General features: G+C 48.3%; 1 protein-coding gene across 3 annotated transcripts in view; it reads left to right on the top strand.

Moving 5' to 3' along the window:
* The first annotated feature begins 205 nt into the window (after positions 1-205).
* The window catches only part of phyhd1 (phytanoyl-CoA dioxygenase domain containing 1), a 32,019-nt gene continuing 12,912 nt past the window's right edge, over positions 206-19,312 (top strand). The window contains exons 1-7 of one of the 3 annotated variants that reach the window (XM_038781550.1): positions 206-714; positions 4,942-5,100; positions 10,511-10,516; positions 10,611-10,686; positions 12,388-12,435; positions 13,386-13,441; positions 18,043-18,105. In XM_038781550.1, coding sequence (XP_038637478.1) covers positions 5,035-5,100; positions 10,511-10,516; positions 10,611-10,686; positions 12,388-12,435; positions 13,386-13,441; positions 18,043-18,105 — 315 coding nt within the window. In that variant the 5' untranslated portion in view covers positions 206-714; positions 4,942-5,034. Of the gene's footprint in view, positions 911-4,941; positions 5,101-10,510; positions 10,517-10,610; positions 10,687-12,387; positions 12,436-13,385; positions 13,442-18,042; positions 18,106-19,312 lie in introns of all 3 variants that reach the window. The other 2 variants (XM_038781549.1, XM_038781548.1) reach the window with 2 other exon arrangements.

The raw sequence follows: 19,312 nt of genomic DNA, 5'->3' as shown, positions 1-19,312 counted from the left end.
AGGGTTATGGTGTTCGGGCGGGAAAGTGGAGCTGAGTCCACTAAAGATCAGCCATGATCTCATTAAATGGCGCAGCAGGCTCGAAGGGCCAGATGGCCTACTCCTGCTCCTAGTTCTTATGTTCTTATGTAAGTGGTTCAAATTAGCACTGTCACTGGATTGTTCATTCAGCAGCTCCAGCGCAGTGCGTGGCTTCAAATAGAAACAACCGGGAGTTTGAACGACGCCCGCTTGCAAGCGTGCCTGTCCAGATGTGCAGGTCGTCACACCACACGTGTGTGGGGGATCACCCGAGAGGACGTTCTGGGCATGTTTGGGAGTGTGGACAGCCTCTGTCTTGGGCTTTTTCGCTTGAACAGCTTTCAGTGCTCTGAGATCACTGGTCTCAGTGTCTCCTTACACAGCACGGGGGAAACCTTTCAGCGTGTCAGTGACGAAGCCCAGAACCACAGGGCAGCAGGAGGCTTGTGAATGTATTCTCAGAAACCCAGAATCATCCAAATGCGAGGAATGTAAGAAGCACACGGTTACCCTGTAAGAGCCTGGGACAAAAATAATAACAGATTAACCTTTCAAAGGCCTCTTATCCAGTGCTTGTAAAGGATTAACGTCAATCAATGAGCTGTCTATCAGCTCGAACTTCTCGTTTGTCTCTAATCTTGTTGCGAGGTCATACTGACGCCTGTTCAAAAATCTGTTTTGGAACCACTGCAGGTTGGGAAACATTTATTTCTACCTTTGGCCTCCAATAGTTAACGCTGGAGTGTCAGCCTGTGCCCATGTGTATGGGACAGAGCGGAGCAGCTTGACCTTGCCTAGTTAATACTCTCCATTCTCAGTCTCACCGTTCAGCTGAAGGCGAATGACTATGTTTACAGGTAATATGGCCACCAAGGAACTCGGCACAGCGGTGAGTAGTGAGACAATCGTACGGTCAAAAGTTAATTTGTTAATTTAAGGAGGTCCCGGTGAAGATTGTGTCACCTTCACTTTGTTACACTGTCGGCGGCAAATGTGTTTTGATTCTGTACCTAACGTGAATATCGGATACGATCATAGAAATAGTAGGATTTACAGTGCAGAAGGAGGCCATTTGGCCCATCGAGTCCGCACCGGCCCTTAGAAAGAGCACCCTACCTTTGCCCACACCTCCACCCTATCTGCACACCTCGAACCCATCCCAATAGCCCCACCTATCCTTTTTTGGACACTATGGACACTAACCTGCACGTCTTTGGACTGTGAGAGGAAACCGGAGCAGCCGGAAGAAACTCACGCAGACGCGTCAACGTGCAGACTCTGCATAGACAGTGACCCAAGCCGGGAATCGAACCTGGGATCCTGGAGCTGTTAAGCAATTGTGATAACCACTATGCTACCGTGCTGCCCAATGCGGAGTGGAAAGCCACATTACTCAACCCTCTTTCTCTCTCCCTCCACTGATGCTGTCAGACATGCTGAGCATCTCTGGCACATTCTGTTTGCGGTTTCCAGCGTTGTAGAGCGATTTGTGTTCAAAAATACATCATTACCAAATTTAAGCCACAGTCTAACATAGCGTATCCACATCACACCAGGTTATAGACATTAGATCAAACTGATTGATACCAGATTTAAACCCCATTGCTGCACCGAATCTGCGTTACACCATGTTTAAGACCATATTACGTGGGATATCCGTCTGCATCATTGTAAATTGTCAATGGAAGGAGGGACAGCATCCATTGTTACCATGGGAGGTTTTTGTTTCGCTGTATTTAAATTTTGGTTTCAGAAATGGCATAATTCCAGGAGCAGGTTCCTAGGCTGTTTTTGCTGTGGGACATGGTGCAGGAGGACGTGAAAGTATATTTTTCCAAGAGTATTTTGTCCCTGTTTGAGCAAGTTCTAACATACACTGGCATAGCACACGTGGGTCTCAAGCGCTGTTCATTCCAGTGGACATCACAGCTGTCTTCACGTGCCACCTGCCAGGGATTACTGAATAGCAGGCTTGCGCAGAAATTCTAGCTAATCCCAAATAAGTAATTAAGAAGGCAAATTAAATGTTGCCCTTCATTGCAAGAGGGGTGGAGTTGAAAAACAGGGAGGTTATGTTGCAGCTGTATAGGGTGCTGGTGAGGCCACACCTGGAATACTGCATATAGTATTGGTCTCCTTGCTTGAAAAGGATTTACTGGTACTGGAGGGGTTGCAGAGGAGATTCACAAAGTTGATTCAAGAGCTGAGAGAATTGGCTTACAAGGAGAGACTGAGTAGACTGGGACTATACTCATTGGAATTTAAAAGAATGAGGGGGATCTTATGTCATGTGAGTGTCCCTTTAAGAAAAGTTTTTGCCTTATCACATGGCTTAAATTATGCAGAGCAGAGTTGCATGGGTGGAGCTGGGCTGTGGCTCTGGGAGGTTTTTTTTTCACTTTCACATTTGCCTGCTGCAGACTCAGACAGAGAGCAGAAGTTTTTTTGGCCTGCCTCTCTATCTTCATTTTAAAAGCTGTTTCCAGACTGCATGGTAACTTAAAACTTTCTGGAAGGAATTCAAATCTGCTGTTTGAACAGAGGAACAGAGTATCAATAACAAGTGAGAATGCCGTGTGCTGGGCCACGCCTTTGAAAAGGGGTTTCTGGTTTTACTTGGATTTTGTTATTGAATTGGAACAGTTAAGGGGGAATTCATTAAGGGTTATACATAGATTACTGTAGCTGTGTGGGGTCTTTATGTTTGTAGTTGATAAAAATTCTTGCTGTGTGTGTTTATACAAATGGTAACTAAATTCTTAGAATAAAGCTTTTTTTGGGATTAAAAGCGCCTAAGAAGTCCATTGAGTAACACGCGAAAGACAGGCTCTTGTGCTGATCCCAGCCAAATTCAAAATAAAGTTTGTAGGTCAGGTGGACTCCATAATATACTTTGGAGTTGTTAAACCCTGGCCCATAACACTTATAGAAACATAGGGAATAGATAAGATAAAAGCAGGGAGGTTATTTCCACTGGCGGATGAAACTAGAACTAGGGGCAAAGCCTCAAAATAAGGGGCAGAAGATTTAGGGCTAAGTTGAGGAGGAATGTCTTCACCCAAAGGGTCGCAAACCTGTGGAATTCACTCCTCAGTGAAGCAGTTGAGGCTACCTCGTTGGATGCTTTTCAAGCACAGATAGTTAGATATTTGAACAGTAAAGGAATTAAGGGTTATGATGATTGGGCAGGTGAGTGGAGCTGAGTCCACAAAAAGATCAGCCATGATCTTAATGAATGGCAGAGCAGGCTCGAGGGGCCAAATGGCCTACTCCTGCTCCTAGTTCTTATTTTATTAACATCAACTCAGGGAATTGCTGAGGCAAATTGTAGTTCCCGTGCCACCACTCCATTCAAATATGCAAACACTCCTCTTAATAATAATCTTTATTAGTGTCACAAGTAGGCTTACATTAGCACTGCAATGAAGTTACTGTGAAAATCCCCCAGTCGCCACACAACGGCGCCTGTTCGGGTACACTGAGGGAGAACGTAGAATGTCCAATTCACCTAATGAAAAAACTTGCATTTATATAGCGCTGTTCATGATCTCAGTGCGTCCCAAAGTGCTTTTTCAAGTGTTGTCACAGTTGTAATGTTGGGACCACAGCATCCAAGTGTATACCACAAACTCCCACAAACAAGCTTGTGATAATGACCGGATAATCTGATGATAAATCAGATGATAAGTCCCTTGCTCTTCTTTCAAATAATGGCATGGGATCTTTTGCGTCCACCAAAAGGGACTGGCAGAACCTAAATCTAACATCTCATCGGAAAGGGAGCATTTCCATCATTGTAGCACTCGAGCATCGGCCTTGATCTTTGCATTCATGTTTTTGGAGTGGGTCGTGAACCCTCAACTCCAAGGCAAGAGTGCTGCCCACTGAACCACAGCCGTCGCGTCAACTGGCCCTCATTCTTTAACATGTCACTTCATGTTGCATGTTCAGTCTATACTTCTTCCTGCCAGCTTAAAGAAAGAAGGGATAAACTTGCCCTTAAAAAGCACCTTTCGGACCATAGGAATGTTTCAGAGCACTTCACGACCAACCAGTTCGTTTTGAAGCATTGCCACGGTTGTTGTACAGATAAATGCAGCAGCCAACTTGAAACTACAAAGTTCCACTGTCGTGGAAATCTTAATAAGGACCAATTCCTCGAGGTTCGATTTAAGGAATTTTATTTACACAAATATATTTGCGGAGAGAGAGTGTTCTAGCTGCAAAGCCATTGCACTGCACTTTGAGATTCGATTGAAGACAGCATGTTTTTTATAGTCTGAAATAACAGTTTGAAGTAAACAGCCACGTTTAGATTAAATAGATCTTGGAAAGTACGTAAGCTGAAATACGTAGGACGTATGTTCTTGCCCTTGGCTAAAAACAACTTGAGTACACATTTTGTTATCTTTCGAAGGACAATGTGTTATCATAAGTCCAAGACCACCTGACCTACCTATTTTGGCTAAAAAGCAGTGTTAACTATAGTCAAGCATTTCCCAGCATGCTTCTAAATTGGCAACTCATTAATTTCCTTTCCACATCCACAAACAACGAGAGAGATGCAAATAATCAGCTAATCTGTTTTTGACCGTGCTCGCTGAGACACAAATAATAAGAACTTCCATGGTCTTCTTTGAAAACTGGCATCAGCGCCCTTTCAATCTGCCCAAACACACATGCGCAATTCCAATTCAATGTCTCAACCGGAAGGTGACTCCTCTGATGGTGCAGCACTCATCATCACTACATTAAATATTAGGGCATGATTATGTGTGGAACTCCTACAAGAGGTTTGAACGCACGACCATCTCACTCAGAAGTGAGAGGGTTATCGCTGTGCCGACCACGAGTAAAGAGGTTAATGAGAAAGTTTGGATCTAATTTGTCTGTTAAAACTTTATTTCTCCTCATCTTCAGTTCAGGAAAGATGGCTTTGTTGCAATTGAAGGGTTTTTCACAGCGGCTGAGTGTGACTCCCTGAAAGCACGGATCTCAGACATCGTTGATGAGATGGAGGTCCCCAAAGAACTTCGGACTCAATTCTCAACGCAAGAAACGGAACAGGTTCGCACACAGGTCGGTGTTTAATTGTGTGTGAAGGAATTGGGTATTGCTGTAAAAGGGATTTATATTTGTATTGTTAAACATTAGAAATAAGGTATAGTTTTAAATTAATTTAATTTAATGTTTCTTTGCCTGGAAGGATAAAACCTATATTTAGATTCATGCTGGACAAAGGTGTTTGTATCTTTGGGGGCTGGTTTAAGTTCAAAACTTGTCTCTATTGTGATTATAGGGGGCTACGGTGTGAACAGTAAATAAACCAGCAGTGGTTGCTTCACAACTGGGGCCTTGTAAGGTAGAGAAGCTTTTGAGTTTTAGTTTAGCTGAATTTTATTGAGGTTGGAGACAGGCAGCGGGAGAGGAGGCTGCACTCACAGCTCTGCAAGGAGAAGTTAGTTTTAGAGGGCTAAAGAGGGGGCTCCTCTCTCAGCCTTGCTAAAAAAAAAGCCATGGAGTAATGGCTACGAAAAGTTATGCTAGAAACCGAAAGTCCAGCTAGTTACGGAAAATAGAAAAATGAAAAGCATTTTCCAAGAAGTCTAGTGTTATCAGAACAGAGGAAACAGGGAAACAGACCAGATTACTGTTTGGTAAAGTCACAGAGAGTTGACAAGGCATTAGACCGTGAGGCCAGAAAGATATCTGCAGTAGTGCTAAGATTTGCAAGAAATTACTACAGTTTGAGAGGTATTATTTGTGGAAATTGATGGCTGGACTTGGAATTGTGTAAAAGCCTTTCACACAAAGAAAACTGGAAGGGAGAGGTGTAAAACCTGAAAGTGAAACCTTGATAAAAGCAGCACAGGGAAAGGATAACTTAAAAGAAGATTGGAAAGTCTGACTTTCGAAAGCGGAATTTTAAATCCCTCGGTGTGGAAGCTGGAGTTCGGTGAGAGAAGCTCGCTCACAGCACAAGAATCATCTGGAGGGATTTTGAGGAGAATTCCACAGATATTCACCTGGGTTCAGAGAGGAGTGTGTCTGACCACAGTCATCTTGTGTGCTTAAAAGGGTCTTTGTGTGTTAATGGAATCAATCTAGCTGAAGATGTACTTTGTAATTGCGTCAATCTTAAAATCTGTGTGTGATTGATAAAGTAGGGGGGGGCAAAGGAATATTCTACATAATTCGGCTTTTTCAAGTTTACTATATGGTTTTTTTCTTGTCGTTAAAACTAATTAGTGGTCCTCTGACTCTGTTCCTCCACGGTTTATAAAAAATCGTAAAGGTACAGGGTGGGATTCTCCGACCCCCTGCCATGTCAGAGAATCGCCGGGGGGGGGTGCAAAGTGAATTCCGCCCCCGCCAGCAGCCGAATCCTCCAGTGCTGGGGATTTAGCGGGGGTGGAATCGTGCTGCGCCGGTAGGGGGCCATTGGCAGCGGTCTCCCCGGCGATTCTCCGGCCCGCGATGGGCCGGGTGGCCGATCGTTTTTGGCCAGTCCTGCCGGCGTATGTTATGACAGGTACTTACCGGCGGGACCTGGCTACGCAGGCGGCCTCCGGGGTCCTCAGGGGGGCGTGGGGGGATCTGTCCCTGGGGGGGTGCCCCCATGGTGGCCGGGCCCGTGATTGGAGCCCACCGATCCGTGGGCGGGCCTGTGCCGCTGGGGCACTCTATTCCTCCGTGCGGGTCCGCCATTACCGATGCGGAGACTAACCCCCCCCCTGCGCATGCGCGAGGATGATGCCAGCACACGCTGGCACACCCACGCATGCGCCAACTCGCGCCGGCCGGCGGAGGCCGTTCGGCGCCAATTGGCATGGCACCAAGCCGCTTCCAAGCCGGCCGGCACGGCGCAAACCACTCCAGGGGTGGCTTAGCCCCTGAAGGTGCGGAGGATTTCGCACCTTCGGGGCAGCCGGACGCCGGAGTGGTTCGCGCCACTCCTTTGCGCCGGAGTTGCCTGCCCCGCCGGTTTCCAAAGAATCCTGCCCACAGTCTTTTGAATCATCTTCCCGCCCAGTTATAACAGCAACTGGAATTGTAACACTCAATGTTTGTCAATGATCACTACACATGTGCCGCAGTTGCTTTGTGTGTATAACAGTGTGTCTTATGGATGTGTTATTTTAACAAACTAAAATTTTCAAATACAAAAGGAAAGTTGACTTGCGTCAGATTGACCAATAGAACTTACATTAACCTCTTGCTTTTGTACTTGCATTCTTTAGATCTGTTTTGGGGGAATTTTAACGTCTTTCTGTTTATTTTCCATGCTTGTTTTTCCAACTCCGTCATTCTAGTTGAGATAAATGGCATGTCTCTTTTCCAGTTAAATGAGCAAGACTGGGTTAGAATTTGGGACATGGCTCCATGTCACCTATTTCTTTAGTTCAAACATGGACAAAAGAGCTGAATTCCAGAGGTGAGGTCAGAGTGACTACCCTTGACATCAAGGCAGCATTTGACCGAGTATGGCATCAAGGAGCCCTAGCTAAACTGGAGTCAATGAGAAGCAGGGGGAAAACTCTCCATTGGTTGGAGTCATACATTAGAACATTACAGCGCAGTACAGGCCTTCCGGCCCACGATGTTGCGCCGACCTGTGAAACCAATCCAAAGCCCATCTACGTACCTGGCACAAAGGAAAATGGTTGTGGTGGTTGGAGGTCAACCATCTTAGCTCGGGACATCACTGCAGGAGTTCCTCAGGGGAGTGTCCTAGGCCCAGTCATCTTCAGTGCTTCATCAATGACCTCCCTTCCAGCATGTCAGAACTGGGGCTGTTTACAGATGTGTTCAGCATCATTCGCGACACCTCAGATAATGGAGCAGTCCATGTCCAAACGCAACCAGACCTGGACAATATCCAGGCTTGGGCTGACAAGTGGCAAGTTACAATTGCACCACCCAAGTGCCAGGCAATGACATCTCCTACAAGAGAGGGTCTAACCACCGCCCCTTGACATTAATGGCATTACCATTGCTGAATCCCCCACAATCAACATCCTGGGGGTACCATTGATCAGAAACTGAACTGGACTAGCCATATTAATACTGTGGTTACCAGGGCTGGTCAAAGGCTGGGAATCCTACGGTGAATAACTCATCTCCAGACCCCCCCAAAGCCTGACCACCATCTACAAGGCACAAATCAAGAGTGTGATGGAATACTCTCCAATTGCCTGGATGAGTGCAGCTCCAACAACACTCAAGGAGCTCAACAACATCCAGGACAAAGCAGCCCTGCTTGATTGCTCCCCTTCCACAAACATTCAAACTCTCCACCACCTACGAACAGTAGCAGCTGTGTGTACCATCTGTAAGGTTCCTCAGACAGCACCTTTCAAATCCACAACCATCTAGAAGGACAAAAGCAGCAGACCTGGGAACCCCACCACCTGGAGGTCCCCCCCCCCATCACTCACCACCCTGACTTGGGAATATATTGTCTCTCCTTTACTGCCGCTTAGTCAAAAATCCTGGAACTCCCTCCCTAACAGCACAGTGGGTGTACCTACATCTCAAAGACTTTAGCAGTTCAAGAAGGCAACTCACCACCACGTTCTGAAGGTCAACTAGGGATGGGCAATAAATACTGGCCTAACCAGTGACACCCACATCCCGTAAATGAATAAAAATCATGTATGTAGTACTGGGGTAGAATTGAAAATAAATAAATGTCCAAACAAGTGTTGATTGGGAGATTTTTTTCTTGCATTATTACTGAAGAAAGAGACATTGTGCTGAATTTAAAAGAGTGAAATAAATAGTTGTTCCTTTGACTACGGGATTGTTGCGAATCTGTCCTGATGAGTCCAAGGCAAAATGCTTCAACATCATGTCTCTTTTTCCAGCAATACTCAAGATCTGCCCTACCCAAATACTATTTAGGCTATTTTCTTTTATTCTTTCATGGGATGTGGGCTCCATTGATGAGGCCAGAACTGGTTGCCTAATTGCCCTTGAGAAGGTGGTGGCGAGTCACTTTCATGTACAACTGCAGTCAGTCCATGTGCTGTAGAAATTCTCCCAGTGTTATTAGGGAGGGAGTTTATAATCCAGCAACAATGAAGGATCAGCGATATAATTTCAAGTCAGGGTTATGGGAGGGGAAGTTGCAGTTGGTGGTGTTCTCATGCATCTGCTGCCCTTGTCCTTCTGGGTGGTAGTGATCCCAGGTTTGGAAGGTGCTGTTGAAGGAGGCTTGGTAAGTTGCTGCGGTGCATCTTGTCGATGGTACAGATGGTTGCCACTGTATGCCTATGGTAGAGATAGTGAATGTTTAAGGATTGAGCGGACTGTTTTGTCTTGTATGGCATTGAGCCTTTTCAGTGTCGTAGGAGCTTGTTATGGGCCAGGGTTTAGAGAACCCCAAAGTGTATCATGGAGTTCACCTGACCCATAACTTTTAATAGATTGTCATATGGGGAGCACACGGCCCATTCTACAGGGCCAGGATTCTCCCCTACCGGCGGGGCGGGGGTTCCCGGCCTAGCGGTGTGGTGCCAACCACTCCGGCGTCGGGACTCCCCAAAGGCGCGGAATTCTCCGCACCTTTAGGGGCTAGGCCCGTGCCGGAGTGGTTGGCGCCACGCTGACTGGCGCCAAAACCGGCGCTAACGGTCTTTGATGCCTGCCGCCCGGCGTCGGGGCTGGCCGAAAGGCCTTCGCCGGTTCGTGCATGCGTCGGTGCGTCAGCGGCCGCTGACGTCACCACGGGCGCATGCGCGGTAGGGGGGTCTCTTCCGCCTCCGCCATGGCGGAGACCGTGGCGGCGGTGGAAGAAAAAGAGTGCCCCCACGGCACTGGCGCGCCCGCCGATCGGTGGGCCTCGATCGTGGGCGAGGCCACCGTGGGGGCACCCTCCGGGGTCCGATCGCCCCGCGCCCCCCCCAGGACCCCGGGGGCTCGCTCGCGCCGCCAATCCCACCGGCACCAGAGGTGCTCCAATTCCCGCCGGCGGGAGAGGCCTGTCAGTGGCAGGACTTCGGACCATCGCGGGCCGGAGAATCGCCTTGGGGGGCATGCCGATCGGCGCGCCGTGATTCCCGCTCCCGCTGTTTCCCGGGTGGCAGAGAATTCCGGCCATGCCGGGGGCGGGATTTACGCCGGCCCAGGGCGATTCCCCGATCCTGCGGGGGTTTGGAGAATTCCGCCCCAGGTGTGGTACAGCAGAAATGGAAAAGTATTTTTTAAAGCAAAACAATGTTTATTCTATGAACTCAAGTTTACCTTGAATTCAAGATCCAACTGAATTTTGAAATTTCCAAATGTTTTAGCGCAACTATTATCCCCTGATAGGTTATTCTGAATGTTTTACCAGTCTTTAAGTAAGGAACTTCTTCCTAATACCTGCTTTCAGTTACTTTTCACTAATACATGTCGTCAAAGTCTCCTGGCTTTTTATGGCCTTTAGAGACTGAGATTCATTCTTTCTTTCTCTTTGTCTTAATGCGTTCCTTACTGGCCTCAAAAGATGCAGGTGAGCAAGTGTGATGGTGGTTGGATATCTCTGCTTCATAACAAATTCTGGTTTGTCAAGCACTTGCTGTTAATTACTGCAACTTTTTTTTAAGGGAACCAAGGAGTACTTCCTGACAAGTGGGGACAAAATTCGATTCTTTTTTGAAAAAGGAGTATTCGATGACAAAGGTAAAGGCAAACGCAGCCTGTGTTCAGGTTAATTAATAAAAGGAACATTTGCGTTTATAGTACCTTTATTATCACATCAAAACACTTCACGTAATGCATCAGTTTTTGAAGTGCAATTACTTTTATTATCTCCCCAAATATGCTGGTCATTTTGCAACAGCGACATCTCAGAAGCAGCAATGAAAGTCGTGTCCATTTAATCTGTTTATAAAATGATTTTGGCGGAGGCAATAACATTGACCAAAATGCAAGGAGGTTTATATCCTGAGGTTCTGTTAATGGACATCAAAGTAGTAATCTGCTGAGGAGTTCTCCCAGTATTCTGGTCAGCATCTATCCCCCCACCAACACCACTAAGTTAGATAATAAGACCATAAGAGCAAAATTAGGCCACTTGGCCCATCGAGTCTGCTCTGCCATTCAATCCTGGCTGATATTTTTCTCATCCCCATTCTCCTGCCTTCTCCCCATAACCCCATCGTCTATTTCATTTCTGCCATATGGTAACCAGCTGCCCCAAGGTGAAGAGGTGATTTGACAGAGCTGCTCAAAAATCGCGAGCGGGAGTTTCGATAAGAGTAAAAAAAAGGAGAAAATCTTTCCAGCCAACAGAAGGCTTGGTATCCGAGGACACAGATTTGAGCTGAATGGCAAAAGAACTGGGCATGGCATGAGGAAACATGTCTTCGACATTGTGAGTTGCGATCGGGAAAGCACTGCCTGAAATAGATGCTGGAAATCGATTTCAGAGTAACTGTCAAAAGAGAATTGGATAAATAATTGAAAGAGAAAAAAAAGATTATATGAGATTGAAGAAATAGTCGGGGTGTGCGACTAATTGGATGGTTCCAGTTAAATGCCATCTCAGCAATGACAGGTTGAATAACCTCATTCTAGGTTGCACCATCTATGATTCTTTGGTTTGCCACAGCTGTGACTGCACTTCACTGGCTGTTAAGTGGTTTGGGACTTCCTAAAGATGTGAAAGGCACTATAGAAATGCAAATTCACGGCTTGTGATAACATATACCGTATATCGGCGTTTTGGGATGAAAATGCCCCTTTTCTTTCCCGATGTATTTGGCCTCAAGTGTTAATGTAAGCCTACTTGTGACAATAATAAACATTATTATTAATTGGGTAACTCTCTGCTATACCTTGGCTTCAGATCTACTCTTGTCAGTTGTGCAGTTTGTTGGACCTCCACCATGCCAACATTCTTTATGTTGCAAAGATGTTTTTCCTTTCCTTTCCTGAAGCCACTGGCTCCTGTTGGGAAACAGTTCCAAGGATACTGGGTCCTCCAGGAACTTCCTCACACAGTGATTCTTCATGTCGGACTTTGATAGTGAATGATATTGTGCTAATTAATGACCAGGGTTTACAGTGGATATCAGCCATCTTATCACATAATATCCATGTATAGTCACTGTTATACAGGAATCACTGCAAAGTGTTCATGAGTGAATACTTGGCTGGGTTTTTTTTGTTCTCTAACTCCCTAACTCAGGGTTATGAAGGCTAACAACACAGGTAAGGGTCAGGCCTGGGGCCTTGTAAATGGCTGAACCTTCTCACCACAAAGTGGCTTTACCAACTGAGCAACTGGGAGGTCTAAAATCCTGAGCTAAATTGGAGAGCAGCCTTACTCAGCCAGTGCAGGTCAGCAATGTACTCATTCTCATTTTCCTCTTCGTTCAGGTGACTTTGTTGTACCAAAGGAGAAATCCTTGAACAAAATTGGACACGGTAAGGTTGCTGTTTCACAAAACTTGGGAACAAAGAGAATGATTCCATATTTTGTTAATGCCGCCTGAAGAAGCGTAAGCGCATTCTGCCTGAAGGGACCATCAGCGTTGACTGGAAGCTTCAGTGAAATTATTAAGTTCCAAATATCAGCAAAATGCTCATAAACCGGATGGGAGCATTGAGTGAATTGAAAAGCCTTCATGTCTCCTCGGTCAATCTGGTTTTTAACCGGTTCACTGGGCTTTCTGTTTACCCTTAGATGGTCACAGAGGGAATGTCCTTCCACTCTTCAACCCAAGAAAACTGAGACCGATTGAAATAGTCCCCTTGCAATAAAACTGAAACCAAATATCTCCGCTCGGAGCAAAAGAGTCCTTTTGTTCCAGAAATATGAGATCTTTATTTTCTTTTTTAAAAATAAATTTAGAGTACCCAATTATTATTTTTTTCCAATTAAGGGCCAATTTAGCGTGGCCAATCCACCTAGCCTGCACATCTTTGGGTTGTGGGGGGTGAGACCCTCGCAGATACGGGGAGAATGTGCAAACTCCACACGGACAGTGACCCGGGGCCGGGATCGAGCCCGGGTCCTCAGCGACGTGAGGCAGCAGTGCTAACCACTGCGCCACCACGCCGCCCGAGTGCTTTCTTTTCAATAATGGTCTATCATGTCAGTTAGAAATATTGGACAGGAATGTTTAAATATTTTCCCCAATGAATCACTCGCCTTTACTTTTTTTTACAATTCTGGCAAGACTCTGCTTTTTAGGAAAGTTTGAACATTTCCTGAAGCACCTTATGTCAGCCGGGACCTTGTATTCCAATTAAAATAAGTCTGTCGGGCTATTAAGGCTCAGACTGTCCCCCAAGTGAGTCCCACTTAGTGTTTCATTTTATGCAGGGTTCTCTTTTGATCAGACACTCACTCGTAATGTGAATCTTCTCTGCAGCTCTTCACGCTTTGGAGCCTACATTCAAAAATCTCACACATTCACGCAAGGTGCAGGTGGGTATTTCTTGTGTGTACGGTAATGGAATGTCTGCGCAACCACTGGCGTATTGGATTTGGATTGGATTAGATTGTGTTTATTGTCACTTCACGTGTAACGAGGTACAGTGAAAAGTATTTTTCTGCGAGCAGCTCAACAGATCATTAAGTACATGGAAAGAAAAGAAAAGAAAATACATAATAGGGCGACACAAGGTACACAACGTAACTACATATGCATCGGGTGAAGCATACAGGGGTGTAGTGTTAATGAGGTCAGTCCATAAGAGGGTCCGTTCGGAGTCTGTTTTTTTGAGTCTGTCCGTGCGTGTTCTCAAACTTTTGTATCTCCTGCCCGATGGAAGAAGTTGGAAGAGTGAGTAAGCCGGGTGGAAGGGGTCTTTGATTATGCTGCCCGCTTTCCCCCGGCAGCGGGAGGTGTAGATGGAGTCAATGGATGGGAGGCGGGTTTGTGTGATGGACTGGCTCTGTTCACGACTCTCTGAAATTTCTTGCGCCGAGCAGTTGCCATACCAGGCTGTGATGCAGCCAGATAGGAGGTTTTTCTATGGTGCACCTGTAAAAGTTGGTAAGAGTTCATGTGAACATGCCGAATTTCCTTAGTTTCCTGAGGAAGTATAGGCGCTGTTGTGCTTTCTTGGTGGTAGCGTCGACGTGGGTGGACCAGGACAGATTTTTGGAGATGTGTACCCCTCGGAATTTGAAACAACTAACCATCTCCACCTCGGCCCCGTTGATGCTGATAGGGGTGTGTACAGTACTTTGCTTCCTGAAGTCAACGACCTGAAGTATGGGAACTTGTACAGCACTGGTGCCTGATAGAGATGATCATGTTACATCAAACTGAAACAGCTCGCTTGGAGAGCCGGTGCAGACATGATGGACTGAATCTCCTCCCTCTGCAGCGTAACAATTCTGCCGATTTCAAATTGGCCGCGGACCAGACAGAAAATAATAAAACTTTTTGCTGAACTCAATTTCAGTGACATATTCCCATCCCCACCCTTTCTAGCAGTTTCAAGAACATAGAACATACAGTGCAGAAGGAGGCCATTCGGCCCATCGGGTCTGCACCAACCCACTTAAGCCCTCACTTCCACCCTATCCCCATAACCCAATAACCCCTCCTAACCTTTTTGGTCACTAAGGGCAATTTATCATGGCCAATCCACCTAACCTGCACGTCTTTGGACTGTGGGAGGAAACCGGAGCATCCGGAGGAAACCCAGGCACACACGGGGACAACGTAGGAATATATGTTTCTTTCATCCAAATGACCTCCAGTTAAATATTGGTGAGAGCCAATCCATTGTATAATTGCCATTCCTGGGCCACCTATTTCACCCCCCTTCTGGCTACTCTTTGAGGCTGAACCAGACCATTTGTAACCTCAGTCCTCTATTTGGCCCTGAGATGAACTTCTGACCCCGTATCCTCTCCATCATCAAGGTGGCCCATCTCCATTTCTGTCACCTGCCCCTCCTTTGTGCGAAACTACGGATTAGGTGCAGGAATAGGCCATTCGGCCCCTTGAGCCCTCTCTGCCATTCAGTAAGATCATGGGCTGATCTGATTGTGGCCTCAACTCCACATTCTGCCTATTTCTGGTAACCTTTGACTCCATTGTTAGTCAAGAATCAATCTACCTTTGCCTTAAAATTATTCAAAGATCCTGGGTGGAATTCTCCGCTACCGGGAAAAATCAGGAGGGCCGCCGTGAACTCGGCCGAGTATCATGACGGCCTCGGAGGCCGCTCCTCGCCCCCTATTCTCCCTTCCCGGCGGGGCTAGGAGCGGCGCTCCGTAACTCTCAGCCGCGGGGACGTCGCACCAAGAATGACGCGGCTGGCGCACCTAATGACGTCAGCCGTGCATGCGCAGGTTGGCCGGCTCCAACCCGCGCATGCGCGGCTGACGTCATGACGCTGACGGCACGAACCCGCACATGCACGGTGGCCGTCTTTCCCCTCAGCCGCCCCGCAAGACGTGGCGGCTTGATCTTGCGGGGCGGCGGAGGGGAAATAGTGCGTCCGATTTGGACGCCGGACCGACGATCGGTGGGCACCGATCGCGGGCCTGTCCCCTCACGAGCATAGTCGTGGAGCTCTTTCCTTTCTAGGCCACCTACAAGCTCCAAACGAGCTTCTCACTCCCGTTTCACGACTGCAGCGACCAGGTGTGTTTGCCGCCGTCGTGAAACGGCTGCGAACGGCAGGCCGTGAAAAACGGCGAGCGGCGATTCCTCCGAGCCGGGGGGGGGGGGGGGGAAAGAACCGCGGGGGGCGCCAGGGGGGCGTGAAGTTTGTCGGTGGGCCCTCCCGCGATTCTCCCACCTGGCGTGGGGAGCGGAGAATCACGCCCCCTGTTCCTCGGTGAAGAGAGTTCCAAAGATTCACGGCCCTCTGAGGGAAAAAATATCTTCTCATCTGTGTCTTAAGCGGGAGACCCCTTATTTTTAAACTGTGTCCCCAAGTTCATAGACCATTGATCATAGAATTTACATTGCAGAAAGAGGTCATTTGGGCCATCGAGATAACACCAGCCCCTGAAAGAGCACCTTACCTAAGCCCACACCTCCACCCTATGCCGTAACCCAGCATCAGTGGAGAGAGATAGAAAGAGGGTTGAGGAATGAGATTTTCCCGCTCCACATTGGGCAGCACAGTAGCATAGTGGTTAGCACAATTGCTTCACAGCTCCAGGGTCCCAGGTTCGATTCCCGGCTTGGGTCCTTGTCTGTGCGGAGTCTGTGCGTTCTCCCCGTGTGTGCGTGGGTTTCCTCCAGGTGCTCCGGTTTTCTCCCACAGTCCAAAGATGTGCAGGTTAGGTGGATTGGCCATGCTAAATTGCCCTTAGTGTTGGGTGGGGCTCCTGGGTTATGGGGATAGGGTGGGGGTGTGGGCTTGGGTAGGGTGCTCTTTGAAGGAGCTGGTGCGGACTCGATGGGCAGAATGGCCTCCTTCTGCTTTGTAAATTCTATGAAAAAAAACTCCCACCTAACTTTGGGACACTACGGGGCAATTTCGCATGACCAATCCACCTAACCTGCACATCTTTGGACTGAGGGAGGAAAACGGACCACACGGAGGAAACCCACGCAGACATGGGGAGAACGTGCAGACTCCGCACAGACATTGACCCAAACCGGGAATCGAACCTGGGACCCTGGAGCCGTGAGGCAGCAGTACTAACTACTGTGCCACCGTGCCGACCTAAGTTTGCGATTTTGATTGTCTACGTGGCACATCCTTGACTTACGCTGTGTCTTCAAGACAGGCATCCACAAAGAAGAATGAAGACAATGAAGACTATTTGCTCCATTCTAGATGGTCCACTTCAACATATTCTAGGCAACCCCAGTACACCAAAATAATTCTAGTTTTTGTCCCCAATGCACACTTGCTCTTCATGCTGTGAATGGGTCATTGCATCAAAGCTTCCTGACTTTTACGAGTTTGAACCTGAACGCCTTGTCCTATTCCCAATTTACCGTAATTATCTAGATTTATTTTCTCAATGCCCTTCACTATTTTGTATGCCAGTGCAAGCTACCTTCTTCACGCCACCTTTTAAAAGCTGATTTTTCTAGCCTTTAATCAGTCCTCTGGTGCTGATTGATGATCAGCCTCATAGACTGAAAATCTTTCATGTTCCTAGATTGCGTTGATTTTAAACCCGTGTTCCTCCATTGGAGAGAAGGGAAAAACCAGCAAAGAGTCCCTGCTGCTTGGGTGCTACTTGAATGAAGCTTTAAGAAGGGGCGGAATTCTCCCCCCCCCCCCCCCCCCCACGCCGGGTGGGAGAATCGCCGGGGCTCCGCGCGAGTCCCGACACGCCGCCCCGGCACCCGCACGCGATTCTCCCAGCCCCCCCAAACCAGCGCGGCGAGAATCACGGCTGGCCGCTCGGAGAATCGACGCACGCCGTTTGCAAAAGGCGAGCGCCGATTCTCCGGCCCGGATGGGCCGTGCGGCCTGCCCAACACGACAGGTTCCCGCCGGCGCCGTCCACACCTGGTCGCTGCCGGCGGGAACTGTGCGGGAACGCTGGGGGGGGGGGGGGCTGTTTGGAGGGGGAGGGGGGTTCCTGCACACAGGGGGGCCTCCGATGGGGTCTGGCCCGCGATTGGGGCCCACCGATCGGCGGGTCGACCTCTCTAAAGGTGGACCTCCTTTCCTCCGCCGCCCCCTCAAGATCCATCCGCCATCTTCTTGCGGGGCGGCCTCGGGGAGGACGGCAACCGCGCATGCGTGGGTGTCATCATTTTCGCGATGCCGGCCGCGTCATTTACGCAGCGCCGCTTTTTACGCGGTGCCAAGGCCCAGCGGGCGTAAAATACGCGACGCCGCTCCTAGCCCCCCGGGGCGGGAGAATAGGGGACTGGGAACGGCCTCCGACGCCGGAGTGAAACACTCCGGTTTTCACTCCGGCGTCGGGACTTTGTCTCCATTTTGGAGAATCGCGCCCAAGAAGTTTGAGAGCAGCAGCTTGGCTACCCTCATTACTCGGGGAATGATGCAGATCTGACAGATCTAAAGGATGGCGAGGAAGTATATATCCGTTGTCAAACACATCTCTCTCTCTCTCTCTCTCGACAGGAAGTAGCCCAGATGTTGGAGCTAAAGCAGCCTGTCATTTTACAGAGCATGTACATCTTCAAGGTACGTGAGAAGACTGTTTCCCTGTTTTCATTACCAGTGACTTTTATGAAAGGGAAATTGTGTTTGGTAAATTTATTGAAGCGGTTTGTGGAGATAACAAGCGGAGTGGACAGAAACATTGAAGGTAGGAGGAGGAGGCCATTCGACCATTCGAGCCTACTCCATCATTCAGTATGATCATGGCGGATCCTCTATCTCAACAACATACTCTAGCGCTCTCGCCAATCCCTTTGATGCCTTTAGACTAGAAATCTGTCTATTTCCTTCTTAAATATATTCAGTGATTTGGCCCCCATTGTGGTCGAGAATTCCACAGGGTCACCACCATCTGACCTAAATGGCCCACCCCGTATCCTGAGGCCGTGACCCCGTATCCTGAGGCCGTGACCCCGTATCCTGAGGCCGTGACCCCGTATCCTGAGGCCGTGACCCCGTATCCTGAGGCCGTGACCCCGTATCCTGAGGCCGTGACCCCGTATCCTGAGGCCGTGACCCCGTATCCTGAGGCCGTGACCCCGTATCCTGAGGCCGTGACCCCGTATCCTGAGGCCGTGATCACTTGTTCTAGAACCCTGCCCCCGCCCCAGCCAGATGAAACAACATCCCTGAACCCAGCCCCGTCAGAACGTTAAAAAAATATGTTCATTGAGATTTTACTTTTTATAAAATAACACAACAAAAATAATGCAGCACCCAAAGCGAGGGGAACCCCCCCCCACCCCACCCCACCCCTCCACCCCACCCCCTGCTCCTCCCCCCCAGCAGAAATGGCTTATCACAAAATGAGCGTGGAACAGGAGAACAACATCACAATTGAGGCAGCACGGTAGTATTGTGGATAGCACAATTGCTTCACAGCTCCAGGGTCCCAGGTTCGATTCCGGCTTGGGTCACTGTCTGTGCGGAGTCTGCACACCCTCCCCGTGTGTGCGTGGGTTTCCTCTGGGTGCTCCGGTTTCCTTCCACAGTCCAAGGATGTGCAGGTTAGGTGGATTGGCCATGATAAATTGGCCCTTCGTGTCCAAAATTGCCCTTAGTGTTGGGTGGGGTTACTGGGTTATGGGGATAGGGTGGGGGTGTTGACCTTGGGTAGGGTGCTCTTTCCAAGAGCCGGTGCAGACTCGATGGGCTGAATGGCCTCCTTCTGCACTGTAAATTCTATGATAATTGGCTTAACACCATCATTAGACAAAACTAGACACCCACG

Source organism: Scyliorhinus canicula, chromosome 21, assembly GCF_902713615.1.
Source record: "Scyliorhinus canicula chromosome 21, sScyCan1.1, whole genome shotgun sequence".
NCBI classification, from domain to species: domain Eukaryota; kingdom Metazoa; phylum Chordata; class Chondrichthyes; order Carcharhiniformes; family Scyliorhinidae; genus Scyliorhinus; species Scyliorhinus canicula.
This window is presented reverse-complemented; position numbering and strand designations above follow the sequence as displayed.